Below are 17,154 nucleotides of genomic sequence, written 5' to 3' on the forward strand. Positions count from 1 at the left end.
AACAAAATGATAGAATTGTTAAAATACTTAAGGAAAAGATAGCTTTCAGACAATGCTTTGAGAATATCAATAGAAAAGATAGGGTCACCGTACATGTTTTCCGGCTAAAATACAAAATAGGAAAATTTCATGTAGAATCCTTCAGAAAATGCACTGTTTTAGAGTTACCTCCCCTTGAAATGCCAATTTAAAAAAAATTAAAAACAACCAAAACTAATCAATATTTGCAAAAATATTAATATTTGTAAGTTATATTCTTATAAATTGGTTCTTTTAAATGAAAATCACATTAAATATCTGCATTCCTGCATCCCATCTTGCTAACTTGATAGAAAATATGGACCTTTGGTTCTCTGTTTTTTACAATCCAAGATGGAGGAAGACACACATACCACCTTAAGCCATAATTTTGTGTGTGTTTCCTTTGAAATTGATTCCATATTGATCTAACCTATGTAATAATTTGTTGTGTGGTTCTGTATCAAAAGCTTTTGAGAAATCTAATAGATGCGGCAGATTTTACAATAAGAAGGATTTATTGTTTTTTTGTATCCATCAAAAAAGCAATTGCTGAAACTGTGAAACAGACTGTGTAATGGAGTAATGCATTATGTTATTGAATAAAATGTGTCTTTCTGAGTAAATAAAAATAAAAATTACTCTGTGTTTGTGTTTTTTGTTAGAATTAGAGGGTTTTCAATTTCAAAGTATTGGACATGGAATAGACATCATGACCTACTTTGCTGACATCCAGCTTATTTGGAGTGGAATTTTGAAGTATTATTTATAAGTGGAGCCTAATAAAATGGACTTATATTTTAATAAAAAGTCTTCTTTTGTGTTTTAATCATAACTTTAAGGCAGATTTTTATTGGTAAAGGCTAAAAAAGGTAATTTAATAATATTGTTGCTAACGTCACGTCTTTTCCGTCCATTGTGGTATGTCACGATCGCAATTTTCTTGTTGGTTCTCAGACAGCCCATTGTAGTTATTTTTATCCCGGGTTTTATAAATAATTCAAAATAGCAATCATATTAAATTTGGATGACGTATGGGGTCAAAGGACTTGAGGAATCAATATCATTGGCTGTTTTATTTTTTGCGAACGTTACTGCTCGAGGTTTCCGTCCAAATCAGTGTCACGTGAGCAACATATATTTAGATCTGTAACTCTCCTGTATAGGAGTTACGATATCGCCCTTTGCAGAAATAGATTCAGAGTCCGTTCCTTCACATGTTGGGGAAGCAAAGAAGGTAAGTTGTATGTAATAACTTTACAAGAGGACCTTAAATGTATTCCGTCCATCAAAAAGACGTTCGCAACAAAACGTAATGTCATGATAGTAGATGTTGCTAATGTTACTATTACGAATTGGTTTCTTGTGTATTCATTTGATATGAAGTACACCTGCAAATGACATTCTGTATATTTAGAAATTCTAAACCAGACTGTACAATTTTATTACTCCAGGCATATATTAAACATCACTGTGTGCATACATTTTAACTTTTAAAGATGTTGTTGCTCATGTGACATGTCCAAATGTCGCTAACGTTACTAATTTTTTGGTTTCTTGTGTATTCATTTGATATAAAGTACACCTGCAAATGACATTCTGTATATTTAGAAATTCTCAACCAGACTGTACAATTTTATTACTCCAGGCATATATTAAACATCACTGTGTGCATACATTTTAACTTTTAAAAATGTTGTTGCTCATGTGACATGTCCAAATGTCGCTAACGTTACTCATTTTTGTCTCCGTCACGTTAGCAACATGAAAGTAGGAGACAGAACACAATACTGTAAAATCTGCCATGCCTTCTCCACCGTGTATAAAAGTCTAAATAGGATTCTACACGCCATTTGCCTGATGATTCTGGTAACACAAATGACTGAATTATAACACTGCTATAATTCGAATAACATTTTTATAAATGACCGTATAACACTTGAATATAAGAACATATCGGTGACTTATAAAAAACATAGATTATTAAAAAATAATTTAACAGTAAGCAGGTTAGTTCATAAAGATGTTTTTAAATATAGTGTGTACATCCAACATGGCAGCCATTGTGTTTGCCTTGGTCACTATTATTGGATGTACACATTAAATTTATAAAATACACTGATAATATAATATTACATAATCAATGTTTAAAAGTCTCCAATACGTATGTGCTTATATAAAATTTCAAGTGTTATTCTGTCATTTGAGGTACCATCGCCATTGACAGGAAAACCTCATCTGACCCACTAAACATGTACAAGCCCCTGTAAATGTAACTGCAAAAGTAACATCAAAACACATTCACTGTGTTTTGTATATATAGAGCAGTTAAAAATCATCCAGAATATTGTATCCTACAAAATGACATTGACAGGCTGTAAATTTGAACAAACTTGGGATATGCAATACTCAGAATAATGTAACTCCCTAACTGTAACACTAACAGAATACAGTCACCATGCAAACACCAGTCTTCAGGCTGAGTGGCAGCCCAGGCTTGTAAAATTGCTCTCGAGCCTGTAAAAATTATATCTACAGAATCTAACTAAGAAAATTCAAAAATTGAGCTCTGGGCCTGTAGATTTACAGTTCATCGTGAAGACTGAAACACTGTACTTAAAAGCCAGTATGTGTCATGATACTACAATCACTTTTCAATTGTGGCATCAGTTAATTTTTTTATACGACTGCAAAAAGAAATTGCAGTCATATACATGTGTATTGATATCACTTTGTGGTTGTCTGAAGACAGTTGGTTTCCAGACAATTTGTATGAGTAAATAGAATTCCACAAAATTTATACACAATGTTCATAACCACAAAGGAAGGTTGGGATGATTTTCGGGGTATGATGTAAACAGTTTAGGAATTAGGGGCCCAAATAAGCATTTTAGTAGTTTCCAGACAATTCCCATGTAACTTGTGTTAAATTGTATGGATCTTTCTGCAATTATACCACAAGTATCCAAACCACAAAGGGATGGGTAGGATTGATAATAATATTGGGGGGGGTTATGGCACAGGGTTTAGGCTAGGATTTTGAGGGCTTTAGTCACTTTTGCGCGCTATTAAAATCAACCTTATTTTGTGTAGAAGCAATAGAACAATGATGTATATTACTAGCTTCATCTTTTGACTTAGTCAGATTTTAAGGGATTGAGGCACCAGCATGATTGGCAGTTATTTTATGATTTGACTGTATTGGCCATTATTATGAAAGATTCTGACATGGAATCCAGAAATTTAGTTCACAATTTCTCTTCAGTTTATTCCAGGGGTCATTCCTGAACAACAAAAGTTGGATTCTATTTTTTTAAAACAAGGAATCACAGCAGAAATTAATTTGCAATGATTATTTCACTGCATAATCATTATCCTTATAAAACGTCTAAGTCGATATTTGGATATCATTTCTATCAAGTTGGAAACTTTTTGGAACGATTATAAGGACTAAAAGGAGGTTGTAAACAAATCAACAATAGATCACGTTTACTACTTTCGGTTTTAAAATGAAACGAAAACGGGAAGTGACACGTGGATAATAGATTCAAAACGAGTCCGGATTCATCAGGAAATTATTATTTTTCGATTTAAATTCCTTTAGGAAGAGATATATATTTGTCTCTCTCGTTTAATTGATTCTAAATGATTTCGTATTTTACGTTTTTAATGTCTATAAATAGTCAAAGGGATACTTTCACGCATGCGTAGAACACAATACAGGAAGCACCTGTTTAAAACATTTCTCGTGAACTTTTTGAATAAACACATGAAAGTTCTTTATTTTAAATGGAAATTGTCGAAAGTTTTTAATGAAAATTTAAATCAAATATGACGAAAATGCCTTCGAATGACGAATCTACGACAAACTAACTTCAGATTGTGATCGTTTGGGAAATATTGAAATTCAAATGCGAACTGTCCGGGTTGTTACATTTTTGATTAAATGACGAAATTATACTCCTGGTTGTTGAAATGCCGACTGACTGATTTTCCTGGGGAAATAATTATGATGGTCATTCAATTATGGGGTTAATTAATAAATTACGGATAAGTGACCCATCTGATGGCGATAAGCGGATTAGTTGTAATCACAACTTGTAACAACTGTTGAAAATGTTAATTACCTGGAGGTCATAAACTTGTCAAAAGATGAAGACAGGTAGATTTATAGTTTTTATTGCGAAATTTTTTTTACACTTCCAAAATTAAAGTGACGAAAATGATTTGAAATACTTTCGTCAATGAGAAAACCCTTTCGTAAAATACGAAAGTGACGAGCGCTAGCAAAATCACTGATGGCATACAACTATTTAGGAATTGGGGGCAAAAAAGGGGGGAAAACAGGGGTGTGATGATTAATGGATTAATCACTATTAAGATAATTTTAAAGCAGTTTAAGGGAGGTAATCCAATCACATTAAAGCACTATGTTGTATATTTTTTAGATTACCTCCCTAATATTGCTTGTAGATTGTGAAAAATGTCTATTTGCAACAGCATATTAAATGAATTAATACTCAAAAGCAAAAAAAAATAATATTAATTCAAATCATACATTTAAACCATTCTGTGTCAAAAACCTATTATGTGTAAAATATTTAATTACAATCCAAACTTAGACCTGTATCAAATGCTTATATTGTGGTAATTTTTGCCCCAACTGTTCAGGGTTGGACCTCTTCCATGGAATCCAGCTGAGCTTAGCAAAGCAATTTATCTATTGTGTAATTAAAAAAAATTAGGCACTTTGTGATTTCCAGTGCGGTGTTTTAATTTTGGTTGCCCCATTCTTAAATTGTTGTGGAATACAATATTTTATGTGTCATGACCAGCAGTCAGAATTCTGGTGCACTGAAATGATATTTTTATGTTATGAAAGAAAGATTACCAGCTTTATTTGTGTCCAAGCCCTATTTACAAAATGTACATGTAACAGGTGATCATTATAATAAGATTTTTTTTCAGTAAAAAAGAACCATGATTATGATATAGAGTTTATCATGTTAGTGAGTTTCCAAGTTCATATAATTTCTGCTTGCCAAAGTCTGGGGGAAATCAATCATTCAATTAGATAAGTTGGTTTACAGTATGTTCATCTTGCATACAAAACAATTTCCATTTTCCTTGTATGTATATTAGGGTTTATGGGATTCCATAGCTCTATCAAGGTTATACTACGTATACCTAGTCTAGAAGTCATCATTAAAATCCACAGGGTCAAGATCAACAGAAGAGGAATCTTTGCAGGAGATGGATTTGATCCACATGCACATTATTGATTTCTAATAAAAAGTTACATATCTGATGTTTTATGTTATTTTGTTATGCTCTCAATAAAAGATAATAAACAAATTTTGTTCTGTTTGTTGTACATGTGTACAGACATTTCCTTTATCTGAGATACAAAAAAAGAGAGATGGCAAATTAAACTATTTTTGATGACGGGCATTAAATTGCCATTAATTGAAACTGCACATTCAGGGTTTGACAGGATCACTAGTCCTGTCACTCCAGGCTTAAAAATAAACCAGAATGACTTGTAAACATTGCCTACCTCAGATTACAAGAGAAGTCCTATACACTCATAAAATTTCTATTTCTAAAAAATAACATACATGTAGAAATCTATGAAAATTAAACACAAGGCTTATGACCACAAAAGTAAGGTTGGGATTGATTTTGGTGGTTATGGTCCATATGTTTAGGAAAAAGGGGCCCAAATAAGCTCTTTCCTAGTTTCCAGACAATAACTTGTGGAACAGTGAATTGATCTCTCTAAAATTACACCACATGTACAAGTTTCCATACCACACAGGGATGGTTAGGATTGTCTTAGGGGGGGAAACAAAAGTTTCCTGGGTAATGGACAGTTCAAATAAAGTACAAATTGTGTGCAGTGACCGCGCTGTGCATTGCCAATGTTGTAATATGCAATGTTTTATTTCATCTGGTGACGAAATACAGCTGCAGGCAAAATTTCTGGCGCCAACATTTTCCTATGTAAAATATTTCCTTTCCGACTTTGTCTACGACCTCAAGCTAATCAACTTGTTAGTTAGCGTATGGATCTTTCTGAAATTGTACCACACGTTTGCTTGCATATTACAAAGGGAAGGCTGTGATTGAGTTTTGGGGGTAATTGTCCGTATGGTTCAGGAAATCGGGACCAAAAAGGGGCAAAAACCAAGCAACTTTTCTAGTTTCCAGACTATAATTTGTGTTTATGTGCATGGATCTCTCTAAAAAAAAATTGAGGGCCAGGAGTTCATATTTTTTCCCCCAAATATTTCACATTTTTGAAAAGTTTCAACAAGAAAGAAGAAACCTTCAATTACACAGTATTACACAATAGATTTGTAAGATCATTAACCACATTTTTTTGGTGTCAGAAACCTATATAATGTAAAAAATTTGATCTCAATACAAATTCAAACAGTATCCAGCTTTAATATTGTGTTCAAACTTGCACCAACTGTTTAGGGTTCAACCACTGCGGTCCTATCATTTTATTTAAACAAATTTTAAAGGGGTGGAGGTGAAAAAAATGGGGGGCGAGCCGAGGACAATTTTTTTTTTTTTTTTTATTTCAGATAATTTTTTTAAAAAAATACTGTTTTATCTTGAGAGATGTGTAAGTACCCTGCCACATCTGTATATTTTAAGCACCCTACTGACAAAGTCAAAAGGGGAATCTAGGATTGCACTAGGTTTGTCTGTGTGTCCATTCGTCAGTCTGCCAAATCAATTTTCCATATTTTTATGCTCCCTTCGTAGCCTATAGGGCATTAGTTCTAGCCTTGTATGCCAGCACAATTGTCCCAAAGGTGAATTCCGTTCTCAAACTTTAGTTTGCCTCAATTAAATGCTATTAAACTTATACACAATGCTTTTTACATCAAAACACAGATCAAGTTGAACTTTGATTGTGACTTTAAATGTTCAATAGTAATGCCCTTCTCAAATAAAAAAAAATGCTGAATTTTTCGTTTGCATAGATCAACAAAATATAGATTAAGTTTGAAATTGGATGGCATTTTTTCTGTTTTTGAGTTATGTCCCCTGTATAAACTTAAAAATTACTGAATTTTTTGTTTTTATACGACCGCAAAAATTTTAATTTTTTGGTTGTATATTGCTATCACGTTGGCGTCGTCGTCGTCGTCCGAATACTTTTAGTTTTCGCACTTCATTAGACCACATTCATTCTGTGTCAGAAACCTATGCTGTGTCAACTATTTAATTTTAGATTTAGATAAGTTTGAAGAAGAAATCTTTAATTGATTTGTAAAATCTTGACATTTGTTTTGTGTAAAAAAACCCATGTAATGTCAAAAATTTGATCACAATCCAAATTCAGAGCTGTATCACGCTTGAATGTTTTGTCCATACTTGCCCCAACTGTTCAGGGTTCAACCTCTGCGGTCGTATAAAGCTGCACCCTGCGGAGCACCTGGTTATTCTCTTACTTTAGTTTGCCTCAACCAAATGTTAGGAAACTAATACACAATGCCTATAACCACAAAGTACAGATCAAGTTTGAAATTGGGTGGTGTCACTTTTACTATTCTAAAGCTATGCCCCTTTTTAAACATAAAAATTGATTTTTTTTTCTGTTCTTTAACTTGACTTTGCTTCAACCAAATGTTTTGAAAACTTATATATATTGCTTATTATACCTCACGCAACGAAGTTGCGGAGGGTATAATGTTTTTGACCCGTCCGTCCGTCAGTCCTGTTTCTTGTCATCGCAACTCCTCTCAAACCACACAACAGAATTTCACGAAACCTTTTCAGATAATAAGGACATACTATGTAGTTGTGCATATCGACGGGAAATTGCGATTCAATTTTTTTTCTAAAATTACGCTCCTTTGAACTTATTTACTTTAATGTACTACTGCAACAGTTTGTCATCGCAACTCCTCTCAAACCACAAAACAGAATTTCACGAAACCTTTTCAGATAATAAGGACATACTATGTAGTTGTGCATATCGACGGGAAATTGCGATTCAATTTTTTTTCTAGGAGTTACGCCCCTTTGAACTTATTTACTTTAATGTACTACTGCAACAGTTTGTCATCGCAACTCCTCTCAAACCACACAACAGAATTTCACAAAACCTTTTCAGATAATAAGGACATACTATGTAGTTGTGCATATCGACGGGAAATTGCGATTCAATTTTTTTTTCTAGGAGTTACGCCCCTTTGAACTTATTTACTTTAATGTACTACTGCAACAGTTTGTCATCGCAACTCCTCTCAAACCACACAACAGAATTTCACGAAACCTTTTCAGATAATAAGGACATACTATGTAGTTGTGCATATCGACAGGAAATTGCGATTCAATTTTTTTTCTAGGAGTTACCCACTTTTGAACTTATTTACTTTAATGTACTACTGCAACAGTTTGTCATCGCAACTCCTCTCAAACCACACAACAGAATTCACGAAACCTTTTCAGATAATGTACTACTATGTAGATGTGCATATCAACAGGAAATTACGGTTCAATATTTTTTCTAGGAGTTATGCCCCTTTGAACTTATTTGCTTCAAAGTACTTCTGCAACAGTTTGTCATCTCAACTCCTCTGAAAACACACAACAGAATTTCATGAAATTTTGTAGATAATAAGGACATACTATGTATATTGACAGGAAATTATTATTCAATATTTTTTTTTATACAATTTTTTTTTCTTATACTTATTTAATTTCTCCAATGACAATGTGGGGACGTGGGGTATGTGAGCGTGCTCACTAAGGTTCTTTAATTACCACTAAATACAGAATTTGAAATTGGATGGCATCATCTTAACCGTTCTAGAGGTATGCCCCCTTTAGAAACATTGCTGAATTTTTGTTTCTCTCTCTAATTTTTGTTTGCCTCAACCAAATGTAATCAAACTTATACACAATGCTTTTTACCACAAAATACAGATCAAGTTTGAATTTTGATGGTGTCACTTTTACTGTTCTATAAACACCTGTTTATAAATGAAAAAAATGCAGATTTTTTTTTTTTATTTCTGTTCCCAGACTTAAGTTATATTAGCCTCAACCAAATGATATGAGACTTATACACGTCACAATAATTATTGCCACTAAACTTAGACCAGGTACAAGGTTGAGTAGTGTCACTTTTACCCTTCTTCAGTTATGTCCCTTTCTAACTTAAAATGACATGCAAGAAAGGGCATCCTTCCCCATTTATTTAAGTTATAGAATTCCCTCAACTTCTCTCTAAAAAAAGAAGAATGAAATGCTTCCTTTTAAATTGAAATGTCTCAGATTAAATTGTTTGATCATTGACTGCATTCCATTAAGATTAGAAGCAATATCCCCAGAGTATACATTGATTTACTGCTTGTTCCAACATGAACATGATAACTTAGACAGAAAATCTGATAGTGAGACAATAACTATGAAGGATATTTATATTTCAACAGGTCATGAATTTTTCATCTTTTGTCTTAAATTCCAACAGTTTTTTTTTTTAACCAGTGATCTGTTGATGTGTATAGATTTGTTGTCATGGTTACTTATCTCGTAGATTTATCCAGGTATATTATATGGAATATGATCAGAGAATAATTGCTTCCTCTCTATCTTTATTTTTAAACTTGAACCTGAAGCCTTTAATTATTTACTAATTATCTCCAAGAATCCAGTTTTCATGATAAAGACATTTCTTCATACATGGCAAATTATTTAATAAAATGTATGATTGTATATGTGATCTTTTGTAAACTGCCATTAGCTTGTCAGTAGTTTTCTATTAATTAGAAGAAAAAATCTATTCAAATCAACTAAATGCACCTGGTGAGGCAGAAAATGACCACTAGACCACCTGTTGTTAGCCAGATGTTTAAAACCACCATTCCTATCTGTTCTTTAATTGGTCATTCTTTTGTTAGTAATTTGTGATCTTAGTTCTGATGTATATACATGTATGTAAAAGCAAGTAATAAAAGCAAGTTGATCAATGAAGAAAAAGGAGATGTGTGGTAATAGTCAATGAGACAGCAGCCAAACAATACAATGAAATTATTGATCCTTTTGATTATTGGGTATTCATATTATGTGCATACCATGCCACAGATTCATGAAATTCAGAATATTACATGTTTTTAAATTTCAGAATTTCATTAACAGTATATACCAAAATCTTCACATTTAATAAAATGATATTTGAAACAGTTGTTTAATTATACATCAGTTCCTTTGTGTAGCCTGCAATATATAAGTTGTGGAAGTGAGATCTAGCCATCCTAGAGTCTGTCACTGGGGCATTTGTAATTTCTGTCAAGTGTTGTTCTAAAATGCAGCTAATCTTTACCACAAGATTCATCATTATCATCTTTCATAACTTTATAAATCTTTTTGTGACAAGCAGATAATGTGCCATGGAACATTTAAATCAGTGTTGCAACAATTAAGATTTTAGCTAAAAGACTCCTGTTTCTTTGATTAGCCTATGTCTTTATGTCATTAATACCGTGTTGATGAATTATTCATTCATTGGTCTTTGCATATTTCACCTTATAGTGATGTGGTCTTTTGTCATGTCTTAGGTAAAAGATCAATATTTGCCTATTGAGAAGATGTTCTTTTTTAAAATATGAAACTTGTTTTGTAGCCTGGCCTTCTAAGAAGGTTTTGCATTAATGCTGAAGTTTATGGATTTTCCCTATAATTTGTTAATTGTAACCAGGCCAAAACAGATTATTAATATGTTTAAGGTGTATTTTTGTTTCAAAAAGAGGGTAGGCAGTAGTATGCAAGTAAATTGGCATACATGTTTTGATAAAAATACGAGTTACACATGATTCCATAGATTACGGGGGAGGGATTTATTTGGGTCAATATGACATAAATTTTCAAAATATACTTGACTATGATGCATGTGATTGTGAATAAATTGTTATGTTGGCCTTGTTTGATGGATTCTCATGTGATGATTTCTTAATTCTCCATTAAGTTTTTGGTGAAATATATCTCATGTTTTGTCTGCTGGCATACTTCAGTTTTCTTTTATCTCTTTAAAGTTCTTTACATGTATAATTATGTTAAATACATATGAATCAATATGATATCTTCCTATTTTGTTAATTTTCTTGAGATTTGTTTTATATTTAAATTAACACCTTATTTCTACCAAAATGATTTCTATCTTGCTAAGCCACTTGATAGTTCTTGCATTAACATGTGCATGCTGTAAGTACTTTAAACTCTTGGATAATGAGACATTAATGTTATTTAAACTTATAATTCCAGAACTAAAAAGAAACCTTGGAAACTTCAAGAAAACCCCAAACCAGGTATGTATTTGTAATGTATAATTATAAGTGTAGTCCACCACCTAGCTGACAATCAGTCATTCATCTTGCATCTGTGACTGGTGTTCTGTTTGAGGCTGGTGTCAACTAATGTTAAGTTTTTAACTAGTATGTGGAGCAACTTGCAGAAAGAAAATAAAATTATATATATGTATGCAATTGTATTAGAATTGGCATATTTCCATGAAAAGATTTTGGCCTAACCCTCTCAGTCATGGAAATTGATAAACTTTTGCAAACATGATCTGTAGTTAGTCATGATAAAACTATATACCAATTCTTTTAGCATGGCTTAAAAACCTGATTTATTCAGGTGAATTTTTGAAGTCCAAGGACTGTATCTCTGTACTTAATCATCAGACCAGAACAAAATTTGATCTTAATCAGTAACTTGTCATGATAAAAGTATATCCCAATTTCATATCAATATTAAATCAATTATTCATAACAGATTATGTTCAAATTTTGTTTTTTGTATGACGATTTTGTGAAGAGTTATAGTCCTTAGATTTGAAAATTCATTTAATGATAAATTTTCCACACTTTTAAATATGCCTGTTTACAGAACGTTTTATGGTATACCTCTTTCCGTCTGTCCCTTTCAAATTTAATAAATTTCGATTTTACATTTAGGAGTTGCATGACTTTTGCATAGTTATGATAGTTTTAACATGTTAAACAGTTGATAGTTCCGGTTAATTTAATGGCAGCAGAATTCTATCATGTTGCACTTTACTTTTGCCTTTTCAAAAATTGGTGAATCTTAGCTTGCTGTCAGGACAAAAAAAAACTAATGTAAGCTTCTAAAAATAAAGATTGAAGACAAAAATTATTGAAAAATATTGTTAAGTAATTGATTTTAGTTTTAGATATAACTTTAAGGACTTGTCTTTGTTTCAACCATAAAAAGTGATATTGCTTTTCATTGTTACATGTAGCTACTTTCTCTCTTGTTTATTGATATAAGAGTGAGAAAAGTAGCCTGCTAAATACCTATTGTGTAACATTTGTTTGGCTTTCTAAAAGCTAATGATTTATTGAGCGTGGCTATGTATTGTTATATTTCCCATGCAAAAAAATTATTTCACATAAGGAAACAGAGCTACAAAATTTCTATTGTGATCTTATTGTTCAAACTACACTATTGAGTTGTGTCAACATAAACCAATATATAATGGTCAATATTGTAATATTTAGTTCACGTAGAATTTAAAGAGAACCGAGTATGCAAACAAATATTTTTATCATGTATTTATGCCTCCTGTTCAAACACTAATAGATAGATAAATCAATCTTTTATTTATTTATTTTTTAAACAATTGATAATACTTTTTTTGGTAAAATGTTTTCATTCATTGATTCTTGTTTCCTGTTGAAAGTTGTACAGAGGAACGCAAAGTCATAGAATTGACAACCCAAATTTGTAGGAATGAAATGCATTAACAAATATAATCTTTTTGTATCAAGCTTTTATACATAAATTGGAAGAAAATTGAATTAAACCCAGAACATAATAATGTTAAAATACTTGCATCATATCTTAAGCAATCTCACCCTTAAACTGCCCTTTATCTGTTAACTGACTTCCCTGTCTAAAATTGTGCCAAAAAATCTGATTTATCTTCCACTTACTTGTCCTATTGTTCTTTCAGTTCATAAATATATATATATATATATGTATTGTCGTGGGTTTTTTTCTGTTTTGTGCTTCTGACTTTCAAATTTTAAAATATCCTTGAATTTTGTAATTTATATATTTTCTTTTTTTCCAATCATTTTAATTAGCCTTTGCATACATTTTCTAGAGATTTGATTATTTAAACACTCTTTGTTCTCATCATTTTGAATTTGAAGAATAAAAGCAGCCAGTTTTTAATTAAATAATTTTTAATAAAGAAGTTCAGAAATATTAGTAAGCTACAGACAGGAAAAAGCATTTTTTGTAGTGTACATGAAAGTTTAATTTCAGTTTACCGAGAGATATTATAGGTTTCTAATATTTGGCCACATTGCCTGTAATATTGCAATAGAAATGTAGGCTAATTAAAAATTAAAAGGTAAAATTTCTTATTAATGTTTATTGTAAATTTATGTTTTATACTGGTATATATTATCTGTTCAAAATAAGGATTCAAGATTTTTTTTGTAGATAAGTTCTTAGAAATCAAGTACTGAATAAATATGGCAGATGATGGTAAGTAAAAATTGTTAAGTTAATTGCGTGACACATGTTTATCATAAGGATGAAGTAAATTTCTATTTTAAAATTTTATGTTGCATAATCTTAGTCTTAAGTATTTATTGTCAATATAATTTTCATGCATTTGATGGGTGAATAGAAAATGGGAATTCCCACTTTCAATGATTTGTTTAACAATAATGCAAAACTTGCAGACAAGTTCACTTATTTCATTGCTGTAAGAGCCAAGTGAAAATTGCCAGCAATAGAGCACCAGATATTGAGAGTTGTCAGGTTCTCATTGGCTGTTGCTTGGTAACCAAATCAACAAAAGAATAAATGGAGAAAAAGAATTGATCATTGGCATACGGTAGGAAACACCTACATTAGGCTTCCAGGTGTCGTAACATCCAGGTGTTCTCACCAGTAGATAAATTACCTGTAACACAGCTGAACTTGTAGGTTTCTAATTAAGGATGCTTAAGTGATTTAACAAAGGTTTGTTTAATATTGTATATTTCACTTTGATATTTATAATCAGTACTGTTTATAGGTAAATCATATCATGTTATATAGGTAAATCATATCATGTTACACCTGTTCAGGTGAAAATTTGTCTCATTCTGGCAAGATGAGATTAAATTGCATTTCTATTGTTTTAGTTTGGTATTTTATCTTAATAGTGTATGGCCGTCATTAATTTAAAATATGTGTTGTAGGTGTCTTTTTTTCTTTTTTCTTCCATTCAATTGAATTTTCCCATTCGTTTTTACTAGTATGGACAAGCTTTCTGACGATTTGTATGAATGAGAGCAATTGTTATGAATAAATAATGGATATTTTTCAATTATTGAAATCCTTTTAAAGTGCAGGATTTGATGTGGAACGGACTTGGATAGATCAATAACTCAAATTGAATTAATTTAAAGATAACTATAACTGCTCAAGGGAAAATGTAAAGAATTGATCATTTATGGCTTTATGAATATTTTAATTGGCTTTAACCATAAAAGACTATGATTGGGCTAATGACTGTGTATTAATTATAATTTTGTTTCTAGCTTTATAGCCTTTTTGTTTCTAATTCATGGTAGTGATTTTTCCTGGCGAAGTTTTTTTTTGTGATTTCATTCTTGATGCGTATCATTTAAAAGGTGGTTTAAGAAAGACCATCGGTATTTGATAAAATATTCTGAATATGATGTTTATAGAGAAAATTTATTTTCATGTGGTTTCACAAAAAATGAGAGGTGGTAAAAAGATTTTTGAATTATCCCATTGAATTTGTTTGAAAAATTGCTGTTTTTTTCAATTTGTAGGTTATGACGGAGGAATGAAGCGTGGACATGACGATGACTATGAAGACCACGGACAGAAAAGAAGAAGAGGAGGTGATGGACCAAGAGTAGAATTAAGATTTTTGCTCGCTAGTAAGGTAAAAATTTACCCACATATTTTTAACTCACCTGGCCCGAAGGGCCAAGTGAGCTTTTCTCATCACTTGTCGTCTGTCGTCGTTGTTAACATTTTACATTTTGAACTTCTTCTAGAGAACCACTGAATGGAATGAAACGAAACATGGCATGAATGTTCCTTATGAGGTGCTGACCAAGTGTTGTTACTTTGTAGCCGATCCATCATCCAAGATGGCCGCCAGCGGGGGACTTAGTTTAACATAGGACCCTATGGGAAATGCATACAAATGACTTCTTTTAGAGAACCACTGAATGGATTGAAACCAAACATGGCATGAATGTTCCTTATGAGGTGCTGACCAAGTGTTGTTTCTTTGTAGCCGATCCATCATCCAAGATGGCTGCCAGCGGGGGACTTAGTTTAACATAGGACCCAATGGGAAATGCATACAAAAGTCTTATTCTAAAGAACCACTGAATGGAATGAAATCAAACATAGCATGAATGTTCCTTTCCTTATGAGTTGCTGGCCAAGTGTTGTTACTTTTAGCCAAATTTTATATTTTTTTATGATTTCAAAAACCCAAGTAGAATCAGGTGAGCGATACAGGCTCTTGAGAGCCTCTAGTTAAGACAAGCTGGTAGCATGGATAGGTTTACTTAAAATTAAAAAAAAACCAATACATTTGAAGTATGAACAGTATAAGTAGCAAAATTATTGAAATTATGAAGTTTTAATTTATATCATATTTAATACTCAGTCAAGTATTTTTATTTTTTTTTACATAAATTAGAATATGTTTTAAAATAATACTCAAGTTAAGTTCAGTATTTTTTTTTGTCTTAACACATTGGTAAACAGAAAAATTGATAGTGTCTGTATAATTGACACAAAACATATGTCACCATATTGTTTAGAATAGATTTATTGATATTTTGATAAAAGAGAGGATATTAATTCATTGTTTAGGGGTTAGACTAACAGATTGTGTAAACTTGTAATTTGTTAATAATCCTCTAGAGGATATTGAGGAATTTGCCTTCTGTGTTTTTAAATCTCATTATTTATTGACACCTTATTTTAAAACTCTTAATTTAATCAATTTGTTCAAGAGTTGTCTATACCTTTACCCATTGACACTATAGAAGGTATCTCACTGCTTTATGTGGATTTGAAGGAATTTTGTAAATCAAATATTGCATTTTGATATTTATGAAAAGACTTAAATTGCAGGTACATGTACATGTGATCAAGGAAACAAAGCAAAAGGCCAAATTTGAAATGGGATTTTTTGAGCTACTTAGTTGTATCAAAACAGGAAATCTGAAAATTGAGTCTCTTTTGTGTACATGGAGAAAAAACTAAAATGTTAAACGAATTTCTTATAAAGGTGTAATCTCTCAGGTGACAATGAAACTTTAGACTTTTTGCTTTTGCAAATAATGGAAAATTTAAATCCATTTAGTGTATAAAATCTAATATTCCTTGTCAAATTTCATGCAGAACTTATTATGTAGTCAGTGATGAATTATAAATTTAATTGATCGGTATTAAAGATATTCAGACAAAGTACATGTATTTAAATATTATCAATAAGTAATATTTTGCTATAATTTCAGAATGCTGGTGCCATCATCGGAAAAGGTGGGAGTAACATCAAAAGATTAAGATCCGATGTAAGTTTAGATCAAAATATGAACAAAACTTGGTTTGTGGACATTCTATTTATTCTTTTATGACCTTCAGTTAATTTAATTCCCTTTAAGCCGGGGAAGACTGATGGTTTTAGAAGAATTTTCTATTTTAAAAAAAAGTACCAAAAATAAACACTAAAATACTCCTCTTTTAAGTACTTTATATGCTGAAAACAATCAGTATGAATTTATTACATACAATTTAATATTTAATACGGATTTTGTCAAAATAATAGTTTTTTGTATTCAATACATGCATAGATCTGAAAATTTTGTGAACACCAGCAATAGTATACATACCTTATACATCACAATGAGATTTCTTGTTCCTGGTCTTTGACTTGGGTCTCATGGGATCCTCCTGGCCACAGGTCTGCCTCCAAGAGAGGTCCAAAGCCATATGGGATCCTTAAACATCAGGTCTTGCCAATCAGGACCCTCGAAGTTTCATTATATCATTGAAATTTATAATATAGTTGATGTTGCATTATGAACTGTA

The 17,154-nt window shown here is 31.7% G+C and overlaps 1 protein-coding gene across 7 annotated transcripts in view; it reads left to right on the forward strand.

Annotated features, from left to right (window-relative positions):
- LOC143072368 (heterogeneous nuclear ribonucleoprotein K-like) overlaps nt 1-17,154 on the forward strand; it is a 33,541-nt gene that overhangs the window by 1,008 nt on the left and 15,379 nt on the right. For 6 of the 7 annotated variants that reach the window (XM_076247260.1, XM_076247263.1, XM_076247264.1 and 3 more), the window contains exons 2-5: nt 11,305-11,348; nt 13,516-13,560; nt 14,865-14,980; nt 16,581-16,637. In XM_076247260.1, coding sequence (XP_076103375.1) covers nt 13,548-13,560; nt 14,865-14,980; nt 16,581-16,637 — 186 coding nt within the window. In that variant the 5' untranslated portion in view covers nt 11,305-11,348; nt 13,516-13,547. Of the gene's footprint in view, nt 1-11,304; nt 11,349-13,515; nt 13,561-13,893; nt 14,044-14,864; nt 14,981-16,580; nt 16,638-17,154 lie in introns of those variants that run through there. The other variant, XM_076247261.1, reaches the window with a different exon arrangement.

The sequence above is a fragment of the Mytilus galloprovincialis genome, chromosome 4, assembly GCF_965363235.1.
Source record: "Mytilus galloprovincialis chromosome 4, xbMytGall1.hap1.1, whole genome shotgun sequence".
In the NCBI taxonomy this organism is placed as follows: domain Eukaryota; kingdom Metazoa; phylum Mollusca; class Bivalvia; order Mytilida; family Mytilidae; genus Mytilus; species Mytilus galloprovincialis.